Here is a 25851-nt window from a genome sequence, read left to right as displayed (position 1 = left end):
TGATAACTAATTTAAAAAACATTCACTGAACAACATTTTGTGATTGCACTGCAGTAAACGTATTTATTTTAACTGAAAATTACACATAAACTACATCATTTTCACACGAAACGGGGCACAAAGATTAAGATATTCAGATAAACCTGATGGAAAAAATAAATATATGTTCAGTGACTTAGTCCTTAGTACATTGTACAATTCTAACGAGTTTTTAACCAAACTGTTGACGGGGCGAGGCAATGTGATTACATCACATCTGTTGTGGCTTCCTGTGACACACAGGATCCTGTTTGTTTTTAAATCTACTATCTGACTAAGTTGTTGCACCTTCATGCTTATGGAAATTTCATGAGTCCGGAGGGGACAGAGCCTTTCGTGGGACAGTCTGTCTCACTACATTCAGCCCAGACCCAGAGCGTTTTAAGTCTCTGCTTAACATTTATAACAAGTACCAGCTGAGAAAATATTGATCTCTCTCAGTAAAACATTAAAATACAGTGGTGTAAAATGTACACCGAGCAGATTTATGCTCTCATCGCCCTCCTCTCCTTCACATATATGTTTAAGATCACAGTGTCGTCACACGCTGGTTGCTCAGACATTCTTTCACAGGTGTGTGTGTTTGTTTTAGTACTTCCTATCCATTTTGAGAAAGTATCAATTAAATTCAAAATAATAGTAATTCATTCTGAAGTAACAATGCTGTAATGACACCATGAGTCATTACATTTTATTTTTATTGTTCTGCCTGAATTGAGGTGGAGCTGAACTGTGAACAAGAACAAACAACAGACGCCTTCAGACCCAGGGCCAGCCCGAGCCTTTATGCCCTAAACAGGATTGTGGGCCCCTCCCCCCACCACCTGGACTTTTATTGATACAGATGTAACACTTTAAATTGCATTAATTATAGTTGTGTTATTTACATCAAACCAGTATTTATTTTTTCTAACTTTAGAATAAAACGTGAAAATGTGAACTAAATGAGTAAATGTTCAACTACAAAATAAAGCCAAATACCTCGAGTCAAACAATGTTAAGATATCTGAATATATTTAAACATTTCTTTAAAATGTCAAAATGTTAATGGTTCACTTGAATCAACTCTATTCAGACGTATTCATACTTTCATAATTCTATACTTTAAATCTTTTGATTCCATCTATCTATGACAATGTATTTGGTTCAAATAAGTTTTTATTCATTAATAATTTAAACATTTTGAATTAATATACAATATTAGGGTTTGTACTAATTCTGAGAAGTTTTTTGTCTTGTTGTAGTTTAGACATGTTTTTTTTAAAACAAATTCAAAATGTAAAACTAGTAAAACATATTTTACAATATAGATTTTAACAAAACAAGATATTAAACTAAATTCTGGCATAAAAAACAATGTCATATGTTTTATGTAAGATTATTTCCTCAATTGAAACATGAATAATATGAATGTGTGAATGATTCACTAAGATACCACAAGATGGTGACAAATGTTTTCACGTGTTTGACTCCGAGAGTCAGTGAGTCAACGATTCAGACTGAACCAACAAACGTGAACACACACGTGTACTAACACCACATTTTAATATTTAAATAAAAATAATGCGTGTGTGTGTATGTATATATACATTAGTTCAGTCTGAATATACACACATATTTGTCTCCAATTGCTGTGAAAATGCTGGACAAGGATCCCCAATTGGGGGACCCTGGGAGGTTCTGCTTAAAAAAAATCATTAACAACATCACGTGAAAAGTGAACCCTGAGAGAATATATTGATGCTATTGATCGAATCGCTACAAACCTTTAAATGTGGCAAACACAGATCAAATAACAACTAAATTAAATATTACATATCAAAATTCATACGGAACTGCTGCGTCAACCCACTCGCTGCATTTCTCGGTGGAGCGCTCCGACACTTTTTCCAAAACACACTCCATACGGCTCAAGCCATAAAAGTCAAATAATAAAGACAACAGAAATCGGTTAGCCCAACAACAACAACTGTAAATTGCTCTTACCTTTTATGTTATCCGTGAAAAGTAGATGTTTCAGTGTAAACAGCTCTGTCTGGTCAGACGGACTTCCTGTGTTACACTCAAAACATTCCGGGCGTCTGACGTGAGGACCCTTTCTTTCTTCTTTCTATTTTGAGGTTGGCGGTTGGCAAACAACGATTTAGAGCAGAGGCAACTAACAGGCGGACCGCAGTCCGAGTCAGGACCCAGACGCCGTCCTATATGGACCTGGACCTACAGTCAATAAATTATTTAAGTATTTTAAATTTGAACAGGGCGCTTCTATTTTGACCGGCGCAGCTTCTCTAGACTTTACGGTACTGGTTTAGCGAATCAGGAAATCCACTGACCAACTGCATTCGAGTTAAGCCATCCCATGTGATGCCATTAAAGCCAATCAAATGTCTGTATTCCATGAACATTGCGACCCTGAATATGGACAATCTCTACTTGTGTTTTTGTATTTTCCTAAAGAATAAATAAAAAAAATATATAAATAAAAAAATAAAAAGGGTGAACGAGGTAGGAAGCGAGTGACGGACGGAGAGACGAGTGAGCGACACAGGGAGAGACGAGTGAGCCAGAGAAAAATAACGAAACATGGCACTTTCTAAGACGAGAAAAGTGGACAGCGAAAACTTTCACCCCTGAATGGACAGACTCATTCATGTTCATTCTTCCCTCTGGAAGCACAAAACCAGTCTGTCTCATATGATCAGAGACCGTGGCAACGTGAAATGCCACTTTTTATGAGTGCCACGGTCAAGCACTAAAATAAATTAAAAACAAATAAAGAGCGAAGAATACAATACATATCTACAGTTTTAGATATGTGTATAATTGTATAAAAGTGACAACAAATATTATCGAAATGTTTTTGAATTGTTCTTTCTACATCCGATCTGACGGTCAGTTGTTGATTACATGCAGACGTTGATACAACTACGAGGCTACTTCAATATATATCCCACTACTAAATCATAACGCAAGTTAGACATTATGACCTTTGCTTGAGGAACATTTTCTCTAACTGGACCTTTTAGAATTTTAGTTGAATACCCCTGACTCAGAGCATTAGTGCCACCATATGGTATGGAGTGTGGAACAAAATGTGGATCTAACTGAACTATTACTTCAATAAATAAATAATAATTACAATTATTTCAATACATACATATATAAATATATATATATATATATATATATATATATATATATATATATATATATATATATACATATATGTATATATAAAATAACTCATTATATTTAAATGAGTTATATTTCATTATATCATATTTAAATATATATATATATATGTATAAACACATGCATACATATACATACACATGCCTATTCATACGCACACACACATACATTCAAACCGATTGACATACATATAACTTGTACACCCTGCTCTTCCCAACCTATATGCTCCCAATTAACTTTGTGGTTTTAAGAAAATGAAATCTTGAGCCATCTGGTGTTCGTTTTTGGAATGGGAAATATATTGAAGTCCACTGGAACTTTGATACACAACCAAAACTGTGTTATTGAACACTAATAGTGATAAAAAAAATCAAATAAGTAGTTGAATACATGAGAAAATACAAATGGCACTTATGTTGCCAAAATGTGCCAAATGAGCCCTTGAGTGTGCTTTCTGTACTAAAACCCTTTCTAATTATGTTCTGCTTCACTTGATCAAAGTCAAACTTTGCAGAGATGGTGTTCACGTGTTGTACTTGATCGTTTTCATCCTGAAATGGCTTTTTTTTCAGGTGAACCTGAATTCTTTTAATTTTTTGTGTGTGCCATCTTCATTTACTCTTTTCACCAGTAACACATGTACTGATATTTACACATCTTAGCAAATCCCACAAGTGTTCCATTTACTATGACACCCAGAGTATTCAAATAGACCTTGTGGTTGCAGAGATATACTCATTTCATTGTGAGTGTGCAATTTTCAAAGCCGAGACCTACAGAATAGGCTTAGGTCATAATGATTAGGGGTTAAAACAGAAGAACTGTGATTTAGTACTTTGAACTGTAGAGGGCAGCATTTAACCTCTCAGTGAACAGCCTGACGGAATTTCGTGTGTGTGTCTGTGTGTGTGTGTGTGTGTGGCTACACCTGGAACCTGCTCCTGATGAGTGCACCTGTGGGCGATCACTTAATCAGCCACTTTGTCTTCAGTCTGTTGTCAGATTTTTTATCCTGCTTGTTGTGTTATATCAATCACTTAAACTTCCAGTCAGTTTTCTGTCTCTCGCTTTAATTTGTGTATGTTTGTCTTTAGTTCTGCTTTAGTTCCTCAACACCAGCCACGATTCCTCAAGTCAAGTCTGTTTGATTGATAAAGCCCATCATCACAGCCCTCTGTTCTTAGACCCTCAAGACTGCACAAAACCCCTTTGTACAGGGATAAAAACCACAGAGCCACAGAGGAGAGATCCCTCCCCCAGGACAGACAGAATGCAGTTGGTGTCACCTGTACAGAGACATGTGAAAACATGTAAAGTTCCGCAAAACATCAACATTTACAAAGAGAGGAAAGAAATGAAATATAGAAAATAGTGGAAATTTTAGCAGGGCCGGACCGAGCCTTCATGGGGCCCAAAACAAAATTAGATGTTGGGGCCCTTTATCAAAGCTGCCTGGCATGTTCTTATATTGGGTAATTATAATTATATTTGAAAATATACAGTACTGTGCAAAAGTTTCAGGCACCACCAGCTCTGTTGTTTTTTTCTGTCAAATTCTGTGATCATTGGAATTTGGAATGAAGTGATGCAACTTAAAGCTGTTCTTATATATTAGCGAGCTGTCAATGAGTTTAACTCATGCTCAAGCATGTCTTGAATAAACCTGGCGTAATAGACGTTTTTTACAGCAGATATTTCTTTAAATGAAATAGTAGGACAAACACAGGATTTACCAGTAACATTAATTAAGGTTCCACTCCAGTATTAACAGAGCTGTGTTGTTGTTCAAGTGTAAGGGTAGATCACACTAAATACTTGACACCTGTAGAGGATGTTTTTTTTGCTTGTTTGTTTTTAAACAACAAAAAACTGCATACATATTTTCTGGATGTGTTCCAGTAAAGTGAAATAGAAATAATTATCCTCTATTGTCGTTATAGCATTGCTAAAACAACAAAAGACTTCTGCACAGTACTGTATACATAATTATCTAGATCATCCTCCTCTTCCTCACATATACTTCACACACTGGTATAGTGACTTTAGATTAAGATGGAACCAGATATAAGGTGACTCTTATTATTATTAATATGTTGTTATTTGTTTTCTTTTCTACACACTGTGATCAGTAGCTTTCAGGAGTATTATATCATGGAACTCTTCGCTCTTGTCTCCGATTATAATTTACTGTGGCCTCCGCCCATTAATTTCTGCATAGGTGTGTTTATTGTTCCTCTCAGTGTTTGTGCGTGAACATGATTCACTGTGTCATCGCTGGTCAAAAATAGCCAACGACGCCCAGAAACACTACATCTAATTTGGGAACTTTCCTACCAACATAAGGTAGGTAGGAAATAGTATCCATTAGCAAACAGCTCATTTACTCAATGAACAAAGATAATTATAAGGTTATAATGTCATTTGTCTAACCCAGAGGCCCACGGGCCACGTGTGGCCTCCCAATCAGTTTAATGCGTCGTCATGGTGAAATGGCAAACTCATGGTGAGACTTTAAACATGGTCACGTTGTTTCTGCTGTAGTATGTCTGCTTCAGCCGTACGCCCCCTCACACTCTCTCAGGTCATCATTGGCATTTTCAGTCGCTGCCACGAGACTGTGGAATTAGTTGCCTTTGCACATCAGGCAGGCCGACTCACTTCCTGTTTTTAAGTCCCCACTTAAGACACATTTTTTCTCTTTGAAAGATGACAGGAAGTAGCGTGAATATTAAAGCAAAGATGGTGATGTTTGTTTACCCATTAAACTGTCGCTCTTGTGAGAGCTGGATGCATTTAGTTGATGTTGTCCGCCAGACTCGTTCAATTGGGGGTGTGCAACATTCAGCCGCTCCGAGTTTGTTCTCACACTGCACTTTAGTGAAACGAAACGAACCAAACCTTTTGAATGACGTACTCCCCTCCTAGCCTGAGCCGGCACTACCTTGACACATTTGACATCTGTGGTGTAAATTACTGTGTCATCGGCGTATAAGGCAAACCAAGGCAAGGCAGCTTTATTTGTGGAGCACATTTCATACACAGGGGCAGCTCAAGGTGCTCTACATAAAAACTCAATCATAGTCAAGTTAGAAACAGTAAAACACACAATTCCGGGGGAAATAAACTAGTGATATAGAAAACAAAGTAGAGAAAAATAGAAAGAGCATTAAACTGTATTAAGAAGTATTAAATCCTTCATAAGAAAAACATTTTTTCTAAAACAATGTCAACAGCAACCATAATAAATTACAGAAAGAACGAGGGAAAAGTGAGGTGTATCCGGGCAGGTGAAGCTCCTGTCCCCTCAACTGCCTTCCTTCATTTAAACTCCACACCACTAAGATTTTTAATCCACATTAAAGTTTTTAATGTAATTTACCTCCGTTTGTGTCAGTTTTACTCGTTTCTTTGACAATTGTCTCATTCCTATGTCTTGTATTTATGATTTTCTCTTATATTATTTTAACTGCGTATTGTTTTCTTCATTTCCTCTTACCTTATTTGAACTGGGTGTTGTTTTTGCCTTATTTTAACTGTGTATTGTTTTCATGATTTTCTGTTGGTGAGTGAATCTTCACTACTGATTTCAGGGAGGTCAAATTTATTTGTACATTTGAAAATAAAAGAAAATACACACAATAGATTCTCATTCTTCCAGGTCCTGGTTTCTCCAGTTGTCATGGACTCAGCAGCAGATTTGCTGATTTCACCTGATCTCACCCAGTTAACACGTCTGTCCTGAGAAGCAGAGGTGAGAGAAGGTGAAACGTGTTCAGTGAATCTTCAGATCTTTCCCACTTCACCCTTTCATGTTAGTCATACTTAATATTGGCATACTTGCTCATGGAAATGCTATGTGTGCAAGAAGATTGAGAAGTATGTTTTTAATTATATGTGTTCTGCTTAATTAGCAGAACACGCCTGTTTCTAGGCGTTGTTGTTCTCAGTCAATAGACACAAAACCCATGTGCAGATGAAACACGTTCAAGTTCATACAGTTTGTTCCTGACCTGGAAGGTTTTCACGTCAATAGTCTGATTATTAAACTCCAGAGAGGGAACAACCATCATTGTTTCATTGTAAATATGGAATGAATGTGTATTTTTGTCCGTCAACAACAGATGTTGTTGTACCTTAAGTGGAAAATGATTTGCATTCTGTTTTTGTGCAGCATTGTGCAGCATTTAAAATGTTAACATTGTGATTAAAACAAATTTATACCAAGGGCACTAGACAATCTGATTTAATTAACCACAATAATACCATTTCCACAAAAACTCTATTATAAGGCATGAAAAATAAAAGAAAAGACTCTATCATGACAAAAGAAAGACTAATGACAATTAACTTAATGACAATTAAATGAAAAAACAAAACAAATACAGTTTAGTCGCTATCATGTAATATGGAATTGATGTGTATTTCTATTAACCTTCAGTAGAAAATTGACTTTGAGCTAGAGATATTTGTTACTTCATTCTTTCAATCACAGCAGCAGCATCCATTCAATCCACCATCTTTCTTTCTTTCTTTCTTTCTAATCCATTAAGGCGGGAAACACTACATTTTTGTTTTTTGAGTTTATTTTTATATTTATCAATTCATAACTAGGTCATTATCACAATTAAAGGTGATTAACAGATTTATTAGGGACTTCAAACACTCTGAACATAAATCACGTAAAAATGTGTCATTTCATCTTCTCTCACCAGTTGCCCTTTCACATTCCTTAACCAAACCATGTTTCACAATCCTTTCTTGGTTCAAAAACCCCCTGCCTCTTTTAAAGTAATAATTTCATTTCATTTCAACAGTTCATGCTAAGTAAAGTTAGCAAACGTCAAATATTTTCACTTCAAAATACAAAATACTGTGTGTCCGTTGATAATCAAAGTTTAAATTAAAAATAAAAAATGTAAGTTTTTCTTTTTTTTTAAGCCAGGCTGCAGAAACAGCCACTTCACATTACATTTGTTTCATAAGTGCATTAAATATGGAAGCAGCAGACAGTCCTTCATAATTATCATCAACAGTGTTACATTTACTGACCCATTATTGTTGGTGCTTTTCATTTCATTTACCAACAATTGTTCCCTGAGTCCATTTCTTCCTTCATTCTTCCCGACACAGTTTTATCTAAAATACGTGAACAACTTTCCTTAAGTAAACACTTGACATAAATAAGTAACAAAACAAAAATATTTTGTACAGTAGAAATTTAAAAAGTGCTAAAATGTTTTTTTATGAATCCGTGTGTGTGTGTGTGTGTGTGTGTGTGTTTAAACGAGCGTCCCGTCACCTTGACGGCTAAAATGTGAGATGGACTCATAGTCGCTCCCTTCTGTGTCCGAGTCCTCCTGTGACGTGCCAGTGATGGTGGAGTCAGCGATGGAGGTGGAGTCAGCCATGGAGGTGGAGTCAGCCATGGAGGTGGAGTCGACGTTGGACACAGAGTCCACGTTGGAGTCTGAATCAAGCTGTGAGGAAATGTAAAAACGGAACATCAGTACAAGCGGGGGAAACCACCGATGCTAACAGCACTGCCAGCACCACGCCTCAAAAGCTGCAGCCACAGCATCAGCAGCAGGAGGAGGAGGAAACAGGGTGCGGCTTTGGTACATTCTGCTTTTTTCAGTAATTAAAGTATTGTTCATGCCTATTTGATGTTCTGAGTAATTACTGAGAATTAACTTGTTCTCTGAGCACAACAAAAGTAGGAGTTATGAATAACAGCAGCGGCAGTTTGATGTATGACGCATCATGATCACACATAAGCCACACACAGCGACTCACGCACGTTTGCTATTTAAAATCTATTAAATATCTATTATTAGTTGTATGCTCTCCTGTCCTACATGCACACACACACACACACTTATTGTCTACTAATGTTATTTGATTTTAAGACATAAACATTTTTGCTGTTTTTAATACCTTTGTGTATCTATGTTCCCTGGTGGTATTTACCAAAAGAAAAATTGACCTTGCTTTCATTGATTCCATTTTTATGTGACCTATGGTTTGTATGTGGGATAAAATGTGCCTTATGTTTACTGAATTGTTATTATAAGTAATGTTCCTCACAGCTTTGTACACATCCCATAAAAATGTGAACTACACTATGGACCAAGTGGTTATGTTAAGTTTAGTTGACTTGTTTAGATTAGTGTTAGTAGTTAAAATGGCAGAAATGTAAATACCTTTTTTCCTTTCAGATATTTCTTTTTATGCTTTTCCAATTTGTCGTCTTTGGGCTCGGTGTCCAAAAAGGCCACAAAATGGATCAAGGTGAAGAGTCTGGAAAATACGAGCACAAAATGATTGTTAGTATTATTGTCAAAATAGAAATTGACAAGATAATGAAGGAAATGAAGTGATCACCTGTGGTAGAACATGGTTAAGAACTGGATGGTGACCGACGTTGCAAATCCCACGATAAACATGAAGGCGACGGGGTCGATCGTTACCATTTCTCCAGTTGCTTCCAAGGTGTGTGTGACCTTTGGGACCTTGATGGCATAGGGACCATCGAAGAAGACCTGGAGCGTGAAGGTCGCCATCAGCCACAGGGCGTTAATAATGAAGAAGGCAAAGGTGATCTGTGGGTGATGAGGAAGAGAAGATTAGAGATTAAACGCCAACAGGAGACCGTTTTCTCACTGGCTTCAGCTTCTCACACTCACCTTGTTTCTCAAATCCTTCAGGTCGCTGGCCATTTTTTTCTGTTTCTCTTTGTCATCAGGCAAAGGTTTCAAATACTTCTCCTGAAGCTCTGTCCAGAAATTGATCTCCTCCTGAAAAAAACAATACAATGTGAATGATTGTCTTTATCTACATCTATCTATCAGTAATATACTTGATAATCAATAGAAGTACCTGGTCGAGTGTGTCCTCCTGCAGACGCATTTCAGTGGACATCTCCTGTAGTTGACTCACCCAGCCTGGAGACAAGTGCGGGACAAGAGGGTGTTAAACAAAAAATGTGACATTCACAAGAAAAGAAAAGATGACAGTGCTGATTTTTGCCTATAAGTCAGATCATAACTTACATTGGAGCGGTATAGCAAAAGCAGGTGACGCTGGCCTGGAACACAGAGAGAAAAAAACATCAGCATCACCACAGTCCAGTTTGACCACGAGTTTGACCACGAGGGACGCCTGTCCTTTCTAAGAGAGCTGCTCTGTTAGTATTACGTTTGGCAAGGCATTCTGGGAAAAAAAGTATGCCATAACGGCCACCATGTCGTTCGCTGCGTGTAAAGTTATCAGTGTTTGTGTGCTATAGAACAGAGAAAAGGACTGTGTTTGCAATAAAACAGTTAAACTGTTAGTACTGTTGTCGCCACAGACAAGCTAAGCTAATTAGCACCTGCAGCTCTTTAGCATGATACTGGAGTCCGATTTTTAGACCTCTAGAACTTACCGTGAGCCATCCTCGAGCTCTGGCATCCTCACATCATCTACGATGGTGTTACGCGGTCCATCAGAATTAGTCACAGGCTCATGGATCGTGTCTTCTGGGTTGTTCTCTACACCAAGCTGCTGCTCTTGGGGCCTCTGGCTGGATTTTTTACAGCATTTAGTCCACGAGAAAAACCGCTGAATGGCATTTTTGGCTGCAAGAGTAAAATAAAAATCAGCACCATCAACAGTACTGGTCTAATGTTGCACTATCAGCAGGCATGGCAAATAAGCCTCCATCTACCTTTCTGTGTTTTTGTTAGCGACACGGTGTCTCCAGGAGCTGCAGCGCCCCCTGAAGTTTTCGCCTCCCTGGTGCCCCAGGAAACGTTGTTCAAGTTGACCATGGAGTAAATGGTGAGCAGGAGGTAGGCACTGGGGATGCAGAGGATGTAGAGAAAGCCATAGAACACGAGATGGAACTCCTGAGGATGCATTATTGCAGTGACGACGTAAATGCAGGCCATGCCGATGACAAAAATGCTGCTGGGTGTCAGGATGGTTCTGTCCTTCATCATTGTGCCTGGTGGGAGAAAAATAAGTTTTCAGTATTAAAGCTCCCTCAAGCACATTCAAAATAAAGTAACATGCATGAATGCACAGGCTCTACTTGTTTTAACTCACCAACAATAGATATTGTCACCACCAACATGAGGAATGCATAAACGATGCTTAAAACACCTGCTATCTTGATCTGAGTATCTGACTTGAGCTTGAAGCAAAGGCCAAGATAGATGGCTGGAGGTATCACAGCTATGACCAGAGCACCAGCAGAGTGTATTTCGAAGATGAGGGCCAGACTACCTGCATGTCACAAAGGAAGAGACATTTCATAGAATGGCCAGAGCTTCAGCAGAGACCAGATATGATGTCCTGAAGCTCAGAAACGATTACCAACCTGCAATCAAAAGGCAGATGGTGGCTGGCGCCAGAATGGCCGAGATGATGGCAAACAGCTGGTATAACATGAAGGGTTTAGAGAAGGACGGGTTCTTCTGGGTGACTTGTTTGGTGGCACCGAGCAGATCGACTACGTTGGCAAGTGTGGACGGTCCCCAGCGCCTTCGCTAAAAGTGAGTAAGTATTAGGATGACTGACATCAGGTTTTGCTTTAGTTTAAAACTTCACTGAACTTGAAAGTGAAGATGATGATATGTACTTTCTGAATGTAAATATCTGGCTATGTTCTAACTAACCGCCTGACGTATGTATTTCAGGTGTGGGTGCACACAGAAATTTTATTTTATTTTACACAGCTTCAATAGTGAGTCCTTTTTCTGTTGATGATTCATGCAAAAAGACTGAGGCATGCAGAGGTTATGAATGTGAACAATTTGAACAATATAGATAGTAATCTGAATGTGGGGGGGGGGGGGGGGTTCACAGTGCTCACTTGGTTATAGAGTTCTTTGAAGTCTTCAGGTGCGTTGGTGTAGGCGTCGGAGGCTGCGTTGTACTCCACCCTCCACCCCTGCTTCAGCAGCAGAGTGCAGAGCCAGCGGTCCTCACCTGCACACAACACAACAAGAGAAAGGATTGTGAATGGAAGAAGGAGAAAGCCATCGCTGTGGCTATTGTCCACTAGACAATGTCTATGTCTTTGTACCTTGGTCGTACTGAACGTAGTGGCTCGCCTCTGTGGACTTGGTGGAGTATCTCTTCATGACATTGTCGTCCATCAGAGCTTGAGCTCTGAACAGACTGAAGCAGCCAGGGCTGCACAGCACACAGCCGATCACATGCTCACATGTCTTCTGAAGCCAGTGACTCACTGCATACTCAAACTTCTGGAACCATACTGCAGGACCTGCAGGGGAAATACAGTAACATAAATACACAAACTACTTCAGTAATTTTGTTCGGTGTAAATGCCATTCTCATGCTATCTACTATTTTTCCATTTTTTTTTTAAATATTTAACCTTTAGCATTAGAGTTAAACAAAGCACTCGGGATTCCCAAGTGCATTTTCTCAGGAAACACTGTTCCCTCGACTATGAGCCCACCTGATCCAGTGGGGTGAATCCTTCCACATGCTGCCCCGACCTTTGGGTACATTCTCAGACGATCAATGAGCAGCATTACAGCGGACGGCTGGAAGTCTGTGTCTCCATCCAAAGCCAGGATATAAGTGTTGCGCTTCTCTTTCTGGAGTGAAAATTACATTAATGCTGTAGAACCTTTTATTTTTCATTTTTGGAATGATCTTTATAATGCATTTAAGATCATTTAAGAAATATTTTCACTCATCTCACCTCCACCTCTGCTTTCAACCCCTTGTCTTCGCCCCCCTTTTGCCAACGTGAATAATACTTAGACATGAGTTTCCAGCCCAGAAGATAATAAAGGTACATGATCTAGAAAATAAGAAATTACAATTTTTAGAACTAGTATTTCTCACACATCATCATTGATCAACAATTGTGGTTTATTCTCCTACCTGAGACCATCTCTTCTTGTGGCGGATGCGGTCTTTGTCCTTGAAGTGAACAAAGATATTGTTGCCATGAGGCATGGTGATTACAATACGGCCTCCATATGGGGTTCTTATAATCTTCTGATCAGGAATGTAATACTGCTTCTTGAAGAATTTATCGTCATTGGAGAAGATTCTGATGACAGAGGATGAGAGATCACGTCAATGGCAGTTTGTAGTTCAGGTGATATGCCAAATACTAATACTAAAATTGACCATAACTGTAGTTAGTTTGTAAGCTTGGCTCTTACCCATAAACCTCTTTAAAGACTGTCACAAGGTTCTTTGCGTATTCATTGAGGTGACGCTCCTGAGTCCCCTCAACGTCTTGGAAGGCATCATCGAAGTATATGTGGGCTTCGAAAATGAAATCTTTGGCCTTTAGCTCATTCTTTGGCCTGTACTTGTCCATTCTGTAGCGAATATAAGACATATAGGTATATATACATCTTTCAAATATTTGGCTATTAGATAATCCAAAAAGCTTTAACTATTTTTATAGTTTGTTGAGTCATGAAGCATGAAACTGAAGTTCAAAATCCAAATGCCTCGCCAACTCAACAATCAAGAGATACATTGATAAACTGCACAGTAAACACTCACCTGAATATCGAAATGATGATGTTTATCATCTCATCGTAGGTCTCGTGCCACATGGTCGCACACAGATACAACATCACGGTTTCATAGTCCCTATAACTGAACATTAGAGGATTTTGTTTAGTTTGAGAAAAACCTCCCAACATGACCACACCCATAGCGAAGTCCAAGCACAAACTGAGGAACTAATGTAACAGAATCAAAGACATTGTCTTACTTCTTAATCCTGGTTTTGGTTTGGATGTCGAAGCGGGTGTTGAGCAGCAGTGACTGCTCAATAAATGCTCCGTCGAACAGCCTCCTGACAAACAGGTCTTGGGTCCTCTGGATACGAAATACATTGAGGTACCACAGATGGAGAGTGGCCAACACCAGCCCCAGCCACCAGGACACTGCTGAACCTGAGGGTACATAAAAAGCATTAGACATGACAATGTTTTGGGGGTTTTAGGGAAAATGCAGAACACAACAGCAACACAAAAGATGGCATTTTTAGGATTTCCTCCATAACATGGCTATTGCACTAAACACAGCTCTGTGACTCAGGTATGTGGGCTGTCAAGTCCACATACCTGAGTCAACCTCCCAGGTTTGCAGATTTGCATGTGATTTGCAAATTCCACTATAGGAACTAGTTTTTGTAGGTTGTAGGTTTTGTAGGTAAACTGCTGTATGTTCTTTACCTGTCAGAATTCCGATGTCCCACATCTTGGACATGTCCAGGAAGCACAGAGTGTGTGTAACATCCAAAACCAGCTCTGGGAACACAGTCCCATTCAGGCTTTGGTTCCGTCCATCCACTATCACATTGCAGTAGTTTGTGAAGTTGGTGATTGCAGTCCCGTTCAGACTTATTCTGTAGTCTTGATAGTAAACAATGACAGGGATGACGAACAGAGCCATGACACCAAGAGACGCCAGGTACACAGGCAGGATGAAGCACCGTCGCATGGCGTGCATCTTACACGCTGCAACAGTGAACCAGTGGCAAAGCACTGAGGCGACCAGCTGGACCCCGATGGTGATGCCAATGATCCTTGTCTCCTGGCTTGGGATGGATCTCACGATGTCCCAGTCCATTTTAGACAGAGGTACATAGGCTCCGAGCACACCGGCGGTCACCAGAATCCTGAGCAGGCAGGTGAGGATCTGCAGGATGTTCTGGCATCTTCTCATATCTTTACACAGTCTCTTGAGACGGATGGAGGTGCTGTTCTCACTTATCAATTTGAAGTAGGCCTCCCACCAGTTGAAAGACACAAACACTGATGCACCTATGGCCAGACCCACCCACATGATCATCTTGATATCAGTGGGATCCTTCATGATGTACAAGAGGGCGAACAAGATATAACCGAGCACAAGGAGGAGGAAGGCGGTGATGGAGGGCAGCAGGAAGCGGTTATTTTGCTTGGCTGTGCACTGAGAAATGATCTGTAGGAGTGTCGTGAAGACGGCTACACCGTTCAGAATCGTAACATTGGTCACAATGTCCAAGTGTGGCATCGCCACGATGGTAAGAATGGCTGCACTTCCAGACACCACAAACTCAAAGAACACAACCTGGAGGAGAAACACACATGGTTAGTCAAAAATAAATGATTGTGGAATTTGTCGACATCCAAGATGCCGTTGACTTGTGTCTTACCAGTGCGATAGTTTCTTTGTTTGGGAGCTTTGACGTTTTGTAACATGCTTTCCACAAGCTTTTGAGAAGTAGAAGGACACAGGGGGTGATGAGAGAGCAGCCAATACATAGCAGAGCGACGGGTTTGTAGTCCACATGGAGGATCTTTGTGCCTTCATTGGCAAAGGTAATGAGGAGGAGGAAGGCAGTCTGGAATATACATAAAAATCAGCTTAAATTAATATGCACTTTGCCCACAGTCTCTGACCACAATCATACTCATTATGTTATTTGTCATGTGAAAATAACACACCTTGCTACATACTGCAGTTCCAAACACAAGCACAAAGACTATAAAGAGAGAAATGATCTTAAGTAGTTTGATGAGTTTCCAAGGTGTGCGTTCATCATCAATCACGGGGACTTCTCGCGCGGTGTCCCACGACCTGCTGAGTAAAAAAAACAAAAAACATGTACATGATTAGAGATAGAAAAGATGAGATTAGATGGCAACATCAAAAGTAGATACATTGTTGTACATTTTCTCCTGTGATTGAATTACTAATGTTACACATTTAAACAAATGGAAAAATATGAAAACTGATTATTTTCAGTTGTATTGTTTTTAAAATCAAAAGGTAACAACAAAAGTAGATATGATGCGAGCGCAAATTAATTAAAAATATAAAAAAACTAATCATTTTATTTTAATTGTTTTAGATTTTATTATTTTCACATTATAGTTCTTAAGACCAAAACAACAAAAGTAGATTTAAAAATGTATTGTTATAATAATTTCACTAACACAACAATAATTTGCAACATCAAATAGTGAGTGTATTACTAATGTAACAACAAACTAGAAAAAATAATTCAAAATAAAGATGACTTTATTTTCAAGTTCTTAAACTCAAAACAACAAAAGTAGATTCATTGTTTTAACATTTTCCCGTGTGAGTGCATAACTGATATGTATATATATATATATATATATATATATATACATACATATATTAAAAATAGATACAAAATAATTTTATTTTGACTTTAAACTTATTATAAAGCAAAAACAAAGGTATTGTTTTACAGTGTGTAACCAATGTTTTACAAATATATAAAAATCTGAAATTAGATTTTTAATTATTTTCACTCTAGTTCTTCAAAATCAAAACAACAAAAGCAAAATATTTTACGTTTTGAACATATTTTATTTTAATATTATCATTGTCATTCCATATCAACATAAATCCACTGTTTAATATTAAAGTGTGGACTTACTTTTGCGCTTGTCTTTCGTCCTCCATGGTGTTTATGTTAAATGAGTTGCGGCTGATTGACGTTGAGTTTATAAATCACCTGCATGAGTCATGAGGAGGCTGAACCAGCGAGGGCACGTCAATCACAAACAGCTGAGGAATGCAGCTCCAGGTAAACTGTCGCGAAGAGACACAGTGTTCTGTCCCATATACACTTCAACTGCACTCACACTTCCCATCTCAGTGTGACAGAGAACACATCCTGAAACTGGACCTGGTACTGCGTTTGTTGTGAGACGCAAAACTGTCTTTTTGTTTGTTCGGGGTTTATGGGTGAAATTACTGACACGGATGCAGACACTCCCATCTGAGCCGTTTATATGAAGGTGATGGAGAAAAACATGGAAATCCAGCCAACAATCAAACACTCTTACACTTTTAAACTGGATAAATACCTTTATTTGTTAATTTATTATTGTACAAGTTGTTCTTTTATTTTTAGGGTGCACTGATGAGTATGTCATGGTCAGCTCAGTTCTGTAAAGCTTGACCTGGGATCCTTTTTGGAACTTTCAGAGCAGTGAACAGACTCTTATACAAAACGATACTGGAGGAAGTATCTGCTCACCCTAAATGATCAAAGACAGTGAAGGAAAACCATTCTCTGCTTCATCAATTTTGGTTAAATGTGTAAGGATCTGACGTTAAAGTGGCACCGCTCAAAAATCGGATCAAATTTAAGTCTCAAAGATGAATAACACACAGGTGAGAACGTCGTCCTCTGTCTGTCTGTTAGAACTAAACACTGAGCTCCTCGTGACGCGTGAGTCTGTTCACCGCCTGAGATCTGAGATCCTCCAGCAACGTCTTACTGAGCCATCCAGATCCAAAATCCAGGCTTCACCAACAAACCATTTTTTGATTTTTACTTTTTGTGTGATTAAATTAGTATCATTTTGTTAAGTGTCGATCTAAACTGCGAAAAACTCCTCCATTAGTTTCCATAACAAACAATAACTCATTTAATTTAATTGCTATTTATTATGATGATAGCAGTAATTAAAGTTGCAGGTAGCTTTGACGAGGCCCTGGCCCTCTCACCTCTAAGGCACATGAGGGCAGCATCTATTTCCGTTCATTTCCACTGTGTTACAATAAAAATAACTGTTTTGGCTCATATTGACCTGATATAAACTTAGCAAAAAAGTATGGAAATTTGTGTTTGGTTGATTATTTCTTTGTTGCAACGATACCTCATGGAAATAAATCTCATGCCGTTGAAAAGCCTGTTTATTTCCCTTTTAAATGGTTTAATTAGTGAGGAAAATGAATCCGTGGGATGAGCAGCAGAGTTGAGTATGTGGGTTGTGCCCATGAAAAACTTGCCAAATCTTCTCTGCCAATGGCAAACAGGTTATTGTGCTACTGACTCTTGTTTGGTGTCCGTTTATTGGATTAGATGATTCAAGTCTGAAGAAAGAATTTAATAATTTATTAATTTGACAAACAGGGGCCTCAGTAACATGTGGAAGAGCCCTACACAGCCACAGTGGAGATGTGGGATTGTCCCTGGTTGCAGAATCACATCTCGATATCTCTCGCCCCACACCATCACACTTCCTCCACCAACAGTTTTTTTCATGGGCACAACCCAAGTAAGAATTTCATTGCATGGTTTTGCCATGTGTTTTTACTGTGACGTATGACAATAAACCTCTTGAAATAATGAAGTATAATAACTGCATAATTCACTCTTGCCTTTGCAGCAAGAAGACGCAGTTTCATGACCCGGTCAACACTCTCTGCATGTTCTCCCCGTGTGTGCGTGGGTTTTCTTCCGGGTTCTCTGGTTTCCCTCCCACAGTCCAAAAACATGCAGATTTTCTGTGACCCTCATGTGGAGGATAAAACAGCAGAAGATGAATGAATGCACTGGAAAATTCATCAGATGGCCTGAAACTAGCTGAGGTGGAAACCAGGTTAGGTGGGTCTTTGTGCATGTGATCAAAGTGAAAGAAAAAAAAGCAAAACATGATGATGACGATGATGGTGAAAAAGAATAATCAGTGCAGACACAATCAGACCTTCACACCAGTTGTAATTATAATAAATGGGTAGTATTATGTGTGTAATGTTGTGATTTTGCTGCATTTTCACTTCACTTCGCTGTTTCAGCTTTAACTGCTTCTGATGTTGTGGAATGAGGAAAGCACCTTTGAAAAGACATGTTTAAAAGAATACCTGCAGTAGTACCGGCACTCCCAACTTCCCAAATATCCTTATTCAAGATAAGATGTAGATTTTCACTCGAAATCCTTATGTAATTTTTAAGACGCTGCTCATCGTAATTAGGGTGCGGTGGTGGGTATTTTCTATTCCACTAAGCAGGAAATGTTGTGTTCACATTCATCTCGATGAATGTCATCTTCACAGACACCAGTGTGAGTCACATGACAACGGGGGCAGTTATAATTGTGGCTAAATGATCAGAAATGTGAGGGAACAAATAAATGTATCAAAATCATCGACATCAGATTATTTAAATATAGCATTTAGCAACATACATACATACAGTCCCTGCTCTGAGATGCTGGGGCCGTGTCCACTGGAGGAGACACACTTGAGACCATGGAGACCAAAACCTGGTCCTGATAAGGTCAGTGCAGAGATTTTAGTCGACAGAAAACAGCATTTCCAGCATTCTGGTGTCAGTTTAAAGACAGGCTGTAAACAAACACACAGCTGCTTTAGCTACAGTCCTCCAAACAAATATTGTTCTCCCAAACAGAAGAAATAAAACAGCCCAAACAAACTGTTGCCACTGTCCACATGAGGAAGTGATGGTGATGAAAACAATTTCCTGTTTATGGTTGTGGTTCAGGTCAAGTGCACAAAGCATGTGGTAAATAATGTTCTTCCTTGTGGTGTTATACCATCACAGCCTCACAACACCGTGAGAAGCCAGGAATGTCAGGTAATGGGTCGGGGTTCACGTTTTTTTATATCAATAAATAAATAAATAAATAAACTTCACATTTAAACTTTTTGTCTGGTCAGAATTTGCAAATATTTCGTGTTGTTTGTAGGAAACTAAAATCACAGTACTTAGGTCACTGACTTCTGAATAGTGTGCGTGTGTGTGTGTTCCTGTATTTGTGCCTTTGTGAGGACCAAACATTTTATAAACCATACAGAGTGAGGACATTTTGTCTTTTCCTCACATCTTTAAGGGGATTTTTGGAGGTTACCACCTGATTTTAGGATTAGGTTTGGGTTTAGGTTAGGGTTAGGCACTTAGTTGTGATGGTTATGGTTAGGGTAAGGGGCTATGGAATGCATAATGTCTGTTAGGGTCCTCACTATGAATGAAGCACAAACGTGTGTGTTAAGGAGAACAAGTTAAGTCTCCTTAACTTGATTTTTATATACATTTTTAACTGTCTGTGCATAGTGAAGCATGCGATACAGGATTTTTTGTTCCAATCCAATGATTTTGACAAGTATCGGACTGATACTGACACTGACCAATAGTTCAGTCAGTGTCAAACAAAAAAATAAACATTAGTAAATAAATAAAACTGCATAAAATCAAGTAAATAATATTTACTCTCTTTCCTCGCAGCATCCAGGAGTTTTTTGTTGCCCATGAACTTGAGGTATTTTGAACACTCACAGTTAAAAGATTTTCTGCGTTTCGACATTTCTGTCACGTTAACCACAGCCATGAACAACAACAGCAGCAGCAGCAGCAGCGTCGTCGTCTTTTCTGTGCAAAGCTAACACATAGAGGCCTTATTTAAGTTTTTAACCAACGGTATATTAGACATACACTATATAGAGTCCCAGAAAATTTAACATTTTAACAATTTAACACGCATCTTGTGATTATGTCATAGCTCCAGCTCTGTTTTTGGTGTGTTTCTGTGGCGGCGATATTATCATACTGTATTTACTGTAAACAGTATTACTACAGTGTTCAGAGTGGTTTTGTGTGGTTTAATGTGAATGAAGACCTTTGTCAAAATAATGGTGTGAATGTGCGTGAAAATAAGGAAAAGTTCTGTTTTCTATGTGGATAACAGTGGAAGTCAAGTCACGGGAAGTGGTGAAGGGAGGTGATATGGTTAAGTAAAGTGAAAGGATCCATAATCTACTGTGTGTGTGTGTGTGTGTGTACTTGAACATGTCATCATCATCCTCACACACTGATTTAACTGACAGCTGTGACAAACTGGTGAAAGGATGAACGATTGCTGAGATTAATCAGGTGTTTGCAAAGAAACACTTGTTCTTGTTCCACATCCAGCTCCGGGGTTTGGATTTATTCATTTATTTATTTATTTATTTATCTTACACATCTGTTTATTCATGCTTGTTATTTCTTTCTTTATCCTTGTTTCTAAACATGTTCGACAGTGAAAAGTGATACTGTAATCAGTTGCCGTCAAACTCAGGAATGACGCCTGTGAGCCAACGGCTGCTGTTACTGCCGTATCAAATGTTCAATGTCTGTGCTCAACGCCAAATGACCGTGACACTGAGCTCAAACTCTTCTGCTCACTGTAGTTAATATCCTCAGGTCAGTTTTAGTCATTGCCGTTTAACTGAATTCTATTTATTTATTTCTCTTTTGGCTTTTTTATTTGTAGCACCCTCAGTCTACTATATTGTATTTGTTGAAGAAATGCAGCAGCATACACGATATTAAAGCAGCGTACGAGATATAAAAAGATATAAAAAGCATAATAAAAACACCAGTGGTACACAAGCTTTCTCTGGTGGTAAAATCAGAAATACTGCTCTACTGTATATACCAAATAACAAATAACATATGTAATATTGTAAACAAATAACAACATATTAATAATAATTAGAGTCACCTTATCTCTGGCTCCATATTTATCTAATGTTCACAGACTATACCAGTCTGTGAAGTTTATGCGAGGAAGAGGAGGATGATGAAATAAATAAATAAATCTGCTCACTGTATTTAGACCACTGCATGTTAACATTAGAGACATCAGTATTTTCTCAGCTGGTACAAAAACGTTTGAGAAAGACTGATTTAGTGGATGACAGAGCTCTGCTTTAAAATGTGAATCTGAGGAAAGACCTTGAAACATGAAGCGATTAAAAAAAGCTTAATTAGTCGTATTTGATGCGGAAAGAAGACTTCTTCAGAAGAGCTGCTGTTACAGTAACAGTCACCTTGGACATAATCGAAAAGGAAAGAAAAATACATATAAACAAGGAAGTGAAGAGAAGAAAAATCCCCTCCTCATAACTGTGTCCCTTTTATCTCTCTCTCTTTTTTCATTCCATCCTTTGCAGGTGATTTAAACAACATTCCTTGCGTTGATTATCTGTGTGTGTGTGTGTCTCTGTGTGCGTGCGTGTCTGTAAACTAACATGTAAAGTAGAAGGTGAAGCTCTGCGGCGTCTCTGATATGATCCTGCGCCTTACTGCTCGATGCCAGTGAAGGTGTTCATGCGCTGCAATTTGAACGTAAACCTACATATGCACCGAAGGTAATAATTATCAAACAGTAGAGGAATGCAGAGACACAGGTTTTGTATAAGGAGATGAATGTATACGCTATGTCCTCGTCTGCAGTGTAAATCAATTTTGTTTTAACAGCACACAAGTGAAATGCCTGTTGTGTTTCTCTTCTCACGTAAGAAAATTATCTGATTTAAAAAAAAAAGAAAAATTAGGTCACATGCCCTGAAGCATAAAACCCAGTTATTTAGAGCATGTTGTTGATTTCTTCTTTGAGATAAGAAATTGTATAACAAAAAAAACATCTGGTTTACTGGTGATGTGTTGGGTTACACTTTCAAACAGCTGAACTATACCTTTAATGCGGACATTATAGATGCTTATAACCAAATGAATCAGAAAATGCTCATTTTAATCACTGTTATAATGTGTCTCATAAGGAATGTGTCTCATTTAGAGAAAGTTGTCTTTTAGTTTAAAAATTAAAGTGACAGAAAACTACAATGACTTTAAAACAAAACTTAAAGATGAGAAAAAAAAAGTGCCGTGTCACAGTTAGAGTGAATAATAAAACAGATAGAGACATGACACATAAACATGACACGTGACCTTTATGTGAGGAAATTTAAAGAGGCCATACTGTAGCATGGTCCTATCTCACTTATATGTGAGATATGGAGGTGTACTTACAAACATGAAGTCGTTTTTATGGTCAAAAACGTACGAGTCGCTACAAACGAGCCGATGTAAACGTCTCATCAGTGACGCTCTCGTCAGCCGTGCTGTTTCAGACCAAAACCACACCCGTAGAACACGGACTGTCTTGTGATTGGCCAGTTACCTGGAAGTGACGTAATTGGCACGTCAGCTCTCAGGTAAGGCAGATGCACCGCTAGCAATTATCAAAACATTGAGTAATGCCGTAATCCCTTACGCATTTGATCCGGAGTCTGACCCAGAGTCAGAAGACACTGTAACAAGTGAAAGACTGCAGCAGGACGCCGGTAACTTGGATAACGTTGTGGTTACAGAGATGATAAACACACATGCAAATGAAACACGAGCGTAGCGTGTAGCTTAGCCTGTCGCCGGCTAATGCTAAACGACAAAACAAGCACACAAAGACAGTTTTACGGTTTGTAAAAATTGTAATATACGTATTGTTGGCACTGCTCCTTCCTTTAGGTGAAGTTTGGTGCTGTGTCCGGCTTTATATTGCTACTTTCAACCATAGAAGAAGAAGAAGAACTACTCTCGTTGTAGCTGCTGCGTATCGGTTGTACGGAGCTCAGCAGCTACAACGAGAGTAGTTCTTCTTCTTCTACGGTTGAAAGTACGTCACCGGATGTGCCCGGACTCTAGTGGCCGGACTAGGAGGCGCTGCTGTTTAGAGGGGTGGTGAAATTCGCCAGTGACGTAACTAGTCGTATAGGCTCAGGAAAACAATCAAACCCTGCGCTCTCAGCAGTGGCTGAACTGATTGTTATGGACTTTTAGGGCTTCATAAACGAGGTCATGACGCAGATACACACAACAACGCAGCGTTAATTGGCCCTTCCGGGCGATGGCCTCTTATAATATAAAACATGTTCAGTAAATAAAAAAACGAGTGCATGTACAGAAATATGAAGCATATAGACGCAGATTTAGTTGGTTTTCATTTGAATTCATTTTGGGAATCATCATCCATGTGAAGTTAAATCTGATTATGCACATAATCATTTGTGGATGACGGAGTTGTTGTTGTCTTTCACAAACAGGATTACGCCTCTCAAATTAAGCCTGACAATTACAGGGACACAACCAATTCTTTTTGATTGGGTGGAGAAAATATGTGAACCACTGTTTGACTTTTAAAAATAAATAAATGGTTATTTGAGTTTGTTTAAATTCTGTTTAGATTCTGCTCTAAATCATTAATCCTTTTTTGTTTTATTGTCACGTTGTTTATTGGGTTTTTTTTGGTTATTTTGGCAGGGTTTTTCACTCCTGACTAGCACTTCAAATGTTGCAGGTGAGTCATTGTTTGATACACACACACACACACACACACACACACACACAAATAATTAACATACCGTCTGTCATCAGTCTATTGTGACCCATAGTCACCTTTTATTGTTCTATAAGCACATTAATTAAACAGTAGTAAAGGACACCGAGTGACGTAAAGGAGCAAATGTCCACCACCAGGAGGAGCCCAGTACAAAAAAACATTCTATTATTGTTACCATGGCGACACCGCTCTTCTCATTTTAAAGCTGCGGTATAGGCAAGATGAAAAAAGACGCAAGAAGAGAAATAGTTGACTAGTGAATCTCAAGAGTTCACTTCACACTTTAAAACCCCAGAACCTGGCAGACTAGAGTATATCTGTGGTTAATTAATCCCAGAGTCTGTAACGACACTGATGTTAGCATCCAGTTAAGGGGAAACTTTCAACAATCCTGTCCATAACTTTGTCAAATAGAATAAATATTAGTAAGTCTCAAAGTACAGTAAGACTTTGCCAGACAGCAAGTGACGCTCAGCTTCCTCTAAAATGTCAAAGTCAAATGTTCTGTGTTGTATTCACATTTCAATATTAATCGTGCACTAGAACGCGATGAGAATGTGTCACTAGTTTGTTCAGAATCAGCTGTTTATCACGGATGACGAATCGTCTTACGTGATTTTCGTATTCCCGAAGCAGCCTCCGCATTAAAATCACTTAAAGCTCGGCTTTAACTGTTCTCCATGGGTTTTGTTTTTTCACTGCAGTGAGCTCAACGCTGATTGGACAAAAACCCCACTTCCACTGAAGCTTGGCTTCTCTGGGATTCAATGGAGCTGTGGGCGGTTGCGAATGCTGGACTTCTGCATGATGATTGGAGGAACTGTCTGAAAGGCAGAGCCAGATTTTGATTGACAGCGGTGCAGAAACCTGTTCTGCCTCAGTCCTGTGTGAATTCTGTGAGTGAAGTCTGTAGACAGAAAACCCTATTAAAGCATTTCAGTTTTACATAATTATCACATTTCCTTGTTCTAGTTGGTCATTTGCAGCATTTATCTAAGAATTTATGTATAAATAACCGGTCCTGATATGAGCTTCCCCTTTCTCAAAGACCAGCAACCACCGCTGGACTTCCTTAAGCCTCCCTTAAGTTCACTCTTAAAGCAGTGAATCTGAAACTGATACTCAGTGTCTGATATGAAGCGATTCTCTGTTGTCTGTGGTTCTTCAGCATCACTGACTGTGAGTGTGTTTTATCGCAGTGATTTTTGCTGATCTGGTCACATGTTCTCCTGTCTGTCTGTCTTAGTCTGTCTCCGATTCTGTCACAACGTCTGTCCACCATCTGCACTTTTTATCAAAACAGCCAGTAAAAAAAAGACAGTATTTTTGCCTGGTATTTTCATACATTTCCTGCCAAAATGGTGTTTCCTCAACTCTTTTTTTCCCTCTGCCTCTGTGTATGGGTTGTTGATGTAACAGCGCAGCGTTGCTGGGTGAAATAAACTGATATGAGTCATGACGTGCAACGCATGACACAAATGATACTGAATTTAATTGAGTGTATGGGGTTGTCTATTTTAATTAGAGGTTGGTGGAGGAATCACAGCAGGGTAATTGTCGTTAACTGTCATGGAAAAGATGATTTCATGTTGTTTTTTTGGTTTTCATTCGGAGGGAAATCAACACACGTTTTCTGAAATTATAT

At 38.8% G+C, this 25851-nt stretch overlaps 1 protein-coding gene across 2 annotated transcripts; it reads right to left on the bottom strand.

The window, feature by feature from the left end:
* Positions 1 to 6815: 6815 nt before the first annotated feature.
* LOC131447783 (chitin synthase chs-2-like) lies at positions 6816 to 16771 on the bottom strand. 2 transcript variants are annotated; one of them, XM_058619824.1, is made up of 23 exons: positions 16673 to 16771; positions 15708 to 15843; positions 15416 to 15604; positions 14451 to 15330; positions 13985 to 14168; positions 13771 to 13866; positions 13419 to 13580; positions 13132 to 13303; positions 12947 to 13048; positions 12698 to 12839; positions 12299 to 12499; positions 12086 to 12201; positions 11591 to 11759; positions 11317 to 11496; positions 10937 to 11215; positions 10655 to 10847; positions 10281 to 10315; positions 10108 to 10172; positions 9915 to 10025; positions 9613 to 9830; positions 9432 to 9528; positions 8531 to 8708; positions 6816 to 6969 (listed from the first exon to the last, which is right to left on the bottom strand). In XM_058619824.1, the coding sequence occupies exons 1-23, from the start codon at positions 16696 to 16698 to the stop codon at positions 6956 to 6958; spliced, it is 3945 nt and encodes a 1314-aa protein (XP_058475807.1). In that variant the 5' UTR covers positions 16699 to 16771; the 3' UTR covers positions 6816 to 6955. The 2 variants fall into 2 exon arrangements, with proteins under 2 accessions (XP_058475807.1, XP_058475806.1); XM_058619823.1 differs by lacking the exon at positions 6816 to 6969 and having other exon boundaries at positions 8483 to 8708.
* Positions 16772 to 25851: the final 9080 nt, after the last annotated feature.

The sequence above is a fragment of the Solea solea genome, chromosome 20 (assembly GCF_958295425.1).
Source record: "Solea solea chromosome 20, fSolSol10.1, whole genome shotgun sequence".
Classification (NCBI taxonomy): domain Eukaryota; kingdom Metazoa; phylum Chordata; class Actinopteri; order Pleuronectiformes; family Soleidae; genus Solea; species Solea solea.
This window is presented reverse-complemented; position numbering and strand designations above follow the sequence as displayed.